General features: G+C 32.7%; 2 protein-coding genes across 4 annotated transcripts; one reads left to right on the top strand and one right to left on the bottom strand.

The window, feature by feature from the left end:
* Nucleotides 1-269: 269 nt before the first annotated feature.
* On the top strand, nt 270-2,642 carry LOC120086569 (transcription initiation factor TFIID subunit 13-like). 3 transcript variants are annotated; one of them, XM_039043287.2, is made up of 6 exons: nt 270-400; nt 678-818; nt 905-942; nt 1,617-1,676; nt 1,763-1,837; nt 2,170-2,642. In XM_039043287.2, exons 2-6 carry the CDS (start codon nt 716-718, stop codon nt 2,302-2,304), a joined length of 411 nt encoding a protein of 136 aa, XP_038899215.1. In that variant the 5' UTR covers nt 270-400; nt 678-715; the 3' UTR covers nt 2,305-2,642. The 3 variants fall into 3 exon arrangements, with proteins under 3 accessions (XP_038899215.1, XP_038899217.1, XP_038899216.1); XM_039043289.2 differs by having other exon boundaries at nt 277-400; nt 711-818; XM_039043288.2 differs by having other exon boundaries at nt 287-400; nt 707-818.
* A 1,217-nt stretch (nt 2,643-3,859) lies between these two features.
* Nucleotides 3,860-8,355, bottom strand: ATERDJ3B (DNAJ heat shock family protein). The gene is made up of 10 exons (XM_039040771.2): nt 7,672-8,355; nt 7,419-7,567; nt 7,207-7,339; nt 6,802-6,916; nt 5,553-5,669; nt 5,333-5,419; nt 5,061-5,120; nt 4,898-4,975; nt 4,301-4,372; nt 3,860-4,197 (listed from the first exon to the last, which is right to left on the bottom strand). The coding sequence occupies exons 1-10, from the start codon at nt 7,740-7,742 to the stop codon at nt 4,039-4,041; spliced, it is 1,041 nt and encodes a 346-aa protein (XP_038896699.1). The 5' UTR covers nt 7,743-8,355; the 3' UTR covers nt 3,860-4,038.
* Nucleotides 8,356-9,170: the final 815 nt, after the last annotated feature.

Below are 9,170 nucleotides of genomic sequence, written 5' to 3' on the forward strand. Positions count from 1 at the left end.
CATTGTAATTTCAAATTTATAACAATTGGGTTCCTATAGTAGAAATCAGTGTGAATATTTAATGAATTTTTTATTAAAAAATCAATAAACTAATTAGAGACTTAATATTTTTTTTTTTTGTTAAATACAAAGTTCAAATCATAAAATAATAGAATTTGACATCATGATTATTTTTTTTTTAAAGACTAAATTGTTATAAATTTTAAAGTATAAAAACTATAAAGTATTTTTTAACCTTGATAATTGATATAATATTTCTTTTTCAAAAATAATAATAATAATAAAATAACAATAACAACAATAAACCAAACTCGTCCTTTCTTTCTAAGCAGACCCCTTTGCGGAAGAATACTGTAAGCTCCGGCGATTCTCCTGCGGTGGCTCCGATTCTCCATCTCCGGTGAGAATCATGGCCAATTCTTAGCTATTTCTAAGTACTTCTGTTATTTTCTCTTCTTTGGCGTGTATTTTATCCATAAATTAATTAATTGGACTCAGCTCAAATTTACTTCACTTTTCTGAGGCTCCACTTTGAAACTCCCCCTTTCTGTTTCAATGCTTGCTTGATATTGTAACTTTTCATTAGGGTTCCCTTTTTGGGAATGTTTCAATTTAGTGGTTCGATGATTATAGATGTTTGATATTGTTTAATTTGATTATTTTACCTTCACGTTTAGATTGTTTTCTTCTTAATTATTGTGGGAAGTTAGTGAAGATGAACAATCCATCTGCTGGGTCGTCCTCAAAGCAAAGAACTGGATCGTCTCAGCCCTCTGAAACCTCTTTTAAGCGCAAAAGAGGGGTTTTTCAGAAAGAATGTAACTGTTTTCCCTTTTCTTCCTTTTTTCTTCTTCATCCCAAGTTTGTATGTTAAGTCTAATTGTGTGATCCTCTCTCTTTTCAGTGCAGCATATGATGTATGGTTTTGGAGATGACCCTAATGTAAGTGAAATTCTCATATAGTACTTTTGTTTTAACTTCTATTGAAAGGATGCTTATGTATGTTTCCATGGAAATTCAAACGTGAAATTTTCTTTCTGATCTTCATCTTCCATGGCCTTATATATTTGGTTGAAATCTTCTGTAGAGCACAGAAAGTGAGTAAAGTCTAGTAGATAAAATTTTGATCGTTTAGCTCTGCTCGGGAGTCTAAGAGATTCTTTGAAGACATTTGCAATGATCAGTGCAAAGATCTTTGATCCCATAAACTCATCATAGGAACAGACATCTCCATGATTTCTGATATGTTAATTTCTGATGCAAGTTGCTGCCCCGTCCCCTCAGTAAAATGCATACCTGCCTGAAGAAAATTGGAAAGAACTAATCAATATTCCTTGTATTCTGAAATTGAGCTCAAGCTTCCTTCCATCCCCTGAATGACAAAGAATAGAATTACGGTCTTGAAATCCTGAAGCTCTGTATAATGGATGGGTTTTAAGCGTCTTAATGTTAATTAAGAGCCATGATAAGAATTTTATTGGCTGCCTCTCTCTTTAGTCATAAGTTCTTAGCAGATCAGAAGTACAATGAGAGCAAGGAAAAATTCCAGTCTGTGTTGTTATCTTCATTTATGAATAAAAATACCTATTCATGAGTTTCTATTTTGTGCATTACAGCCCCTTCCAGAGTCTGTAGCACTTATGGAGGACATAGTTGTGGAATACATCACTGAGCTGGTAAGAATTTCTGTGCAATTATTAAGTATCCCTTGCTAAACCAATGTTGTATAGTTAGGATTATCTGAAATATATATTCTTTTTAGGTGTATAAAGCCCAGGAAATTGGATCGAAGAGGGGAAAACTATCTGTGGAAGACTTTTTGTATTTAATACGCAAGGTACATTACATAGTTTCTTTCTGTATGTTTCCATATTAATGAATGAACTTAAGTTCTCTCATTATTTGGCTATGCAACATGGCATCCTTTATCTTAAGAAACTACATATTAAAATTTTCATACCTGCATTTTGTAAGCATACATTTCTTGTGTACCAGCTTTTGCTATAGAACTTCATTCCGAGTGTGCTTTCTGGGGTTTGCTGATTACATAAACAGATTAGCTTCATTGTTTTGATCTAAAATTAGGTGCCTCAGGCACCCTTGGCTGCAATTATTTAACTAACGTTAGATATTAAAACTTCTTAACCTATATGATTTTCTACAATTTAGGATCCACGCAAACTGAACCGCTCTACTGAACTATTGTCAATGAACGAAGAGCTGAAACAGGCAAGGAGAGCTTTTGAGATAGATGAAGATAAGCTGAAAAAGGCTTTTGAAGAGGAAGACAAGATGGATCAGTGATCGTAGGAAGAAGATATTTTGGAGGTCATTTGTTGCTGTAGAGACAAAGTTCGTCCCAATATGGTTTCTTGTCATGTTAAAAGTCAACCAACAGGTCTTTGAACTCTGTCTTTGTCAACCTTTTCCTGTAGCTCAAAGGCTCCATGGTAGACAGGGGAAAATAGAGCAATTAGCTTGATATGGGTTATTTTGTTTTTTTTTTTTTTGCTTCATGGCAATTAATGTACATTAATTCCCTTCCTCTTAGCCCTATTGTACTTATAGAGGTGGAGGCTTCCCTATTGTACACACACTCCTTTTGGAATTAATGAAATAAATACCTCTCTTAAACGTTTCTAGACTTTGCTTCTGATTTAGGTACATTCAATTTGTTAGATTTTCTTACTAGTGTTCTATCTTAGGGCAGACAACTTATGTGGCCATCTAGTTGAAATTAGATCTGATTATTTCTTAAAACTTTTGTTTAGAGAGCCATCAAATAGATGATTTTTATGTTTTCGGTTGAATTATAAGTTCTCTCTATGAACCTTGTGTTTATTTGGTTCATAAACCTTCAAGAGTGTCTAATAAATTTCCAACTTTCAAATTTTTGTCTAATAGATTTTTTATACATTCAAAATGTTTAAAATCTATTGATCTTATCATTTTAAAAGTTCAAGAATCAAATAGTCACAAGCTTCAGAGTTTATGTACCAAATTTGTAATATAATCAACATTTTTCTTTGCATTGAAATATAGTATATTTTTATTTTTTGAGGTAGTTTGTTTTTCACATTGTATTCTTAAAAGGTCATTTAAGATGTTCATTTTTTCCACGTGGACTTGTTCATGATGGTACATCGAACTATACTTATTTAGTTAGGTATAACTATTATCTATGTGTACTATAAGATAAGTTATCTTCGATGTGATTTTAAAGAGTGACAATTTTTTGGTTTAGATACAAAAGATATCCAAAAATTTGCTCATTTAGCCTTTTAAATGTAATTTTAATTTTTTTTAATTAAAAAAAAATTCAAACTTCCAATTTATCGTAATCGATTAGTTAAGAGTTAAAATAAAAAAAATTTAAAATTGAGATATCATTCATCTCATAATTCAAAAGTATTTTTGATAACTCAACTTTGTGACATAATTTTAATTGGTGAATAGTAGTTTAACAATTTAAAGATAATTTCTTTTCACTATATTAGTTGACATGACTAGGAATTTGGGAGTATTCTGAAAAGTGGAAAAAATAAATATTTGGTAATCAAAATAGCTTTTGAAATAAGTGTATTTTAAACCTTTTTGTCAAAAAAATTTAAATGACTTTTTTGAAAAATATATATATATATTTTTTACCTTAATACACTTTATTGAAGTCATTTTGGAATAACCAAAAGTTACAAAGTAGAATTGAATTAGGTTACCAGTAACCAAGATAAATGTGAGATGAGACCCATTCCACAAACAGATTATGTCGACAAAATAAAAAATCAAATCCTCTGTTTGGGGGGGGATGGATCTTCAACTTAAAAATGAGTTCCTAAAATATACCTAAAAGAAGCATCAGTTACCAATATCAAAGATCATAGATAACATTGTTAAATAAATCAATCAAAACCTCTGCAGGGCTCAGAGACACCAAATTTTTGTAATGATCCTTCACATGCTACAGCCTACTACAATGGGTATACATCTTTGAGCACAAACAAAAAAGGGGGGAAATGCAAAATCTATATAAACTACTAACTAACCCAGAATTTTCTGGATACTTGTCTTCTGATCCTCTGTTAATGATGTGGGAAATAAGACCTCATATGTGACATAAAGATCCCCTTTCTTTGTGCTAAAATGCAATGGCATGCCTTCTCCTTTGAACTTCCTTACTTCCTTGGGTTTTGTAATTCCCTAATAATAATAATAATAATCACAGTAACAGAAGTTATTGTTAGATGTATTGATCTACAAGGACTTGATGTATGCAAAAAATGGTATAAATAGTCTGGCTCACCTTTGTTCCAATTTGCACTAAATGTTCATCCAGGTGTTTGAGACTTTTCTCGAAACCGACAAGGGCTTGTACCTGATAAGTTGAAATGGTTCAATATATTTACCTTGAGATTCAAAAAGATGCCAAGGAAAGCTAACTAGACTGGTTGATGGATGCCAAATGAGGTGAAAATTCAGCAAAAAAAGAAGTCAGAGCACGGGCATCCTAAATGATAAACCATCTTAAAAAGATTGACATTTTGATTTGTAAAAACGCGTATCCAGGTCCTGAGAACCATACTCGATAAACCATCTTAAAAAGATTGACATTTTGATTTGTAAAAACGCGTATCCAGGTCCTGAGAACCATACTCAGCAGCAAGCGTCCACGTAATTGGTGGAAGTTTAAAAAGCTTATAAAACTATTATAAATTAAAACCAAAAGTAAACCACCAAACAAAAGTTCACCCATGAAATCAAAAACTGACGTGCATGATCAACAGCTCAAAGCAGTTCACTAAGGCAAATAGTCACATCAGTTAGTTGATGAAAATCAAGTGATGCACGGAGACACTATTAACAACAGTAAATTGAGTTATTATCCTATAATTTCAGTTACCAGGGTGATGGTGACAGTAGCATGCAAGTCATTGCCTTCCCTTCGGAAAACGTCGTGTGGTGCAGTGCGGATGCGGAACTGTTAAACATAAAGTAATGATTTTCAAAACTTTTAGCAAATATAATCACAAAAGAACAAGATAAATAATAGGAAAAGCACTAACTCTAAGATCTCCAGCTTCTCCATCTATCATTGGCTCACCATCTTCATAGAAAGTGACCTCCTGCCAACACCAAAAAATTCTTTTGTTATTAAAGGTGATAGTCACATATATAATTCACTTGAAAAACTCCCGTCACTACAATGTCTCTAATTTAACGATTCTTTAGAAAACATTATAACTTGAAACAACTTATTTGTAGCATTCTGTCTCTAGTATGACATCATCAGCATACACTCTATCAAACAATCTAGATGAAAATTTAAGTTTCTTACTTGGCCATCTTGCATGCCTTTCTCAATATCAACAGTAATAAAATATCCTTCTCTTTCAAATTTAACATTGGGGCATTGCTCACAGACCTGAAAGAGTAAAAGAAAGTACAAATAAACTCCAAATCACCAATCACCAAAATATGTTGAGTGCAAGAAAACATTAAATCTGTAAATAAGTGTTGTCTTCTTTATAAGAAATGTAGTTAAACAAAGTACGTACTTGTTCTGTCATCTGTTGGTACATTCCAGGGCCAATCTGCTTGTGATAGACTTCGTTCCTACAATTACACCGCCTCTTACCAGGTGCTGTCTTTAATATGTTCTTCTCCCTCCATACCTGGAATCCGATGTTGATAACGGCAATTAGAAAAGTTGCCAATCTAAAAACTTGGTGAAGTAGACATCAGAAGAAAAATACAATCTACACCAGGAGAAAGCTCTAAACAGTTATGAAATAATATATATATATATATGGGATGTCACCATTAGAATGGTAGAATGAAGATGCAGAAGAGTGTTGGCCATCAATTATAAAAATTGGAATTGAAAAAGAAGAAACAGATTCGGTGGATCAAATCTGTTTCGAGGAAAATATGAAAGAGACCAAAGCCACATTTGGTAGGTATTGGTAACTTTGGGATAGGAGAGGAGCCAAGGTTTAAATGGTAAACAGGCGACACAAAGACTTAATTTGAAGCACAGTTATGAAAATAGTTTAAAACAAGACATTTTTTCAACAAGACACAATTTCATAATCAACTGAAATTACAAGGCAGAAAGTTCATGTCCAAGGAATGACAACAGTCCTCTCTGATAGATACAAAATCAAGGAAATATAATTGCAAATGGCCCAAAGAATAAGAAAACACAATTCTCATCACATAAGTCCTACATCCCTTTTCTCTCCTAAGAAACCCTGATATTTTTCTTCTCCAACCACACTTACCATAAAAATGGCTCTAAGGCATTAAGCATAGTCTTTGATTTATCGCTGAAGTAATGGCCACATAAAACAAAACAAAGAGAAATGCAAGCCCTTCAAGATATTTGAACCCAACCCATTCTGAAATGCCAATATTTCTACCCCAATGCTTTAGAGTGAAAATGCAACTTAGTGAAAGGAGATCCATTCTATCAATATCATGTTTAGAAATGCACACTAGTGGGAAGAAAGGTGTGGATAACAATGTTTCTTCTGAAATCAAAATGGATATGAAGCCTTCTAACAGAAAGAATCCATAGAACATAATTGAACTTTCTGAGGATAAGAACTCCTTTGACATTATAGCCACTAGGGGAGTTACTGTGACTCCTTTGGCTATATTTTTAGGTTATCTCTTCCTCCCCTTACACCATTCTTCTTTCTCGTTGATTAGAGACCGGGCTTTTATGCAAAAATACAATTAAACCAAGTCGTACCCCAGGAAATATTGAACAGTTATGTAAAATGCAATAGGAAAATGTCTTACCTTCAATGAACCACCCATGTAGAGATCTTCTAATGACGCATCCAATTCCACAATTACGTCGTCACCTTTTGGAATTTTCTCTTCCTCTTCCATACCACCTCCTCCGCCAAAAAACCTTCAAATTTTACAATGTCAATACTCGGTAGTCACACAAATTCTCAAATTGAAATTCAAATTATTACACAACTCCCAATGATCAAAAACAAGCACACAAAAATGGAAGTGCATATCTAAACTAAACTAGATAAATTATAGATCGGAAGATCGTAACTAAATCACCATAGTGGTATGCTTGTTATAATACAGCTTACACCAGTTACCAACAATGCGCTTCATTAATAATAATATAAATACTAAAAGCTGTAACGATTGTATCCCGAATATTGCAATAAGAAATTCACTTACTGGCTAAAAATATCCTGAATGTTCATTCCCATCCCTCCACCTCTACCTCCACTTGCAGCATGCTGTTTCAGACCCTCCTCTCCGTACCTATCATAAATGTTCCTCTTCTCCCCATCGGATAGAACCTCATAAGCTAAATCATACACCTAAATTAATAAATCCGGAAGCTGACAAATAATGTTACAATCTTGAAAATTAAGGAGCAAGATTACCATTGTTAATCTCCGCAAATCGTTTATTCGCTTCCTCGTTTCCCTGATTCTTATCAGGATGGTACTTCAAAGCAAGCTTCCTATAAGCCCTTTTGATCTGGTCGTCCGACGCACCCTTCGGCACTTGTAGTATATCGTAATAGCTCTTCCTGATTACCAAAAACAAGAAAAAAAAATCAGCAAAAAAGGGTGAGATGAAATAGCCATTGCAGTGAAGCTACAGAGAGAATGTATGGTCATTCAACGATAATACCCAGCAACGGCCGAAAGAACGTAGCAGAGGGCACAAACAACGAAGAGGAGCTTCGTTCCTCGGTGCGCCATGTGGGAAAGTGAGGAATGGTGGAAGAAACACAAAGGGGGAATCGGATTGGATCTCTCTGATAAGAGTTTGCCGATTCGATCACAGATCAATAAAGCACATTACTGGGTTTTTCAAGAAGATTAAACGAAATTGCTTCTTTTCTCTCTGAATCTTTCTTCTTCTCTACGAAAATTCGGGTGTAGAATTCAGGACCGGAGTCGTCGCCTGAATTTGGTCGTCGAATTGATTCCACGGAAACAAAAATATGGTGAAGCAAATGAAGGACTTTGCCCGCTCACTACGCTCGGCGACGTGTTCTTCTTACGAAAGGACCAATCAAATGCGAGCCTGATGAATCTCGGCCAATCATATTTTGCCACGTAAGACTTTACTTTTGCCCTGCTCTATGGGGAAGAATATTGTGTTCTTTTGCTGATCATATGAAAATGTAAACTCAATTTTAAAAAAAAAATTATCATAAATAGCACATTTAGATTTTTATTTTACAAACTTAGTACTTTTTTTTAAAATTCGTAAAAATAATTTTTCGAAATCGAACTCGCGATCATCGAGAATTAGTTATTTTGGATTTTCTTGTATATTTCGCCCAATAACATAACATGTAATCTTCTCAAATTTTATTTTCTCCAAATTTGATTAAATTATTACGTAATTTTTCAAATCTTTAACATAATTTTTTTTTAGATAATTATATGAATTTCTAAAATGTCAAATGGTTTTCCAATTATCATTTTCCAAATTGATTCAACATTTTTTAATTTTGTGAAAGATAAAAATTTTCGAAAATTTTGGTAAGATTTGGGATACATACCAATGCTAATTTTGTTCTAGATTCTACCCAGAAAGCTCCAATATATGAATTCCAATATTAATTATATTCGAGATTTTACCAAAAGCTCAATATATAGAATCTTGGTGTTAATTATGCTCGAAATTTCATTGAGAATGTTCAAATATATAGAATAATCTCGATGTATAATCTGGCAAGTGGACCAAAGAAGTCCAAAACAATCAATATGTTGGAAAACATTGTTTCTTTAAAAAAAAAAACTAAAATCTCGTGGTTGATTTCGTCCGAGATGGATCGAGAAAAACTATTTTTATGAGTTTTCAAAAAAATGCTAGTTTTATAAGGTAAAAACTTAAACGTATTATTTTCGACAAATTTCCTTAAAAAATTTTGTTAAAATTATTATTTTAAACCATATTTAACTTACCATTCTATTTGTGCATTTTTGTATTTTAAAATGTTTAATCATCTCCATGCGATAAATCTTAAATTTAATTTTTCAAAATTATTTTTTATTAAAATAAATTTAATAATAATAATTTTTATGTAAATAATTTTTTTTATTGAAAATATTAATATGTAATAAAAAAATTTGAAAAAATTAACAATAATAAACAAGCGGTAGAGATTAAATTTA

This window comes from Benincasa hispida, chromosome 9 (assembly GCF_027475165.1).
Source record: "Benincasa hispida cultivar pf3 chromosome 9, pf3_genome.v1.1, whole genome shotgun sequence".
NCBI classification, from domain to species: domain Eukaryota; kingdom Viridiplantae; phylum Streptophyta; class Magnoliopsida; order Cucurbitales; family Cucurbitaceae; genus Benincasa; species Benincasa hispida.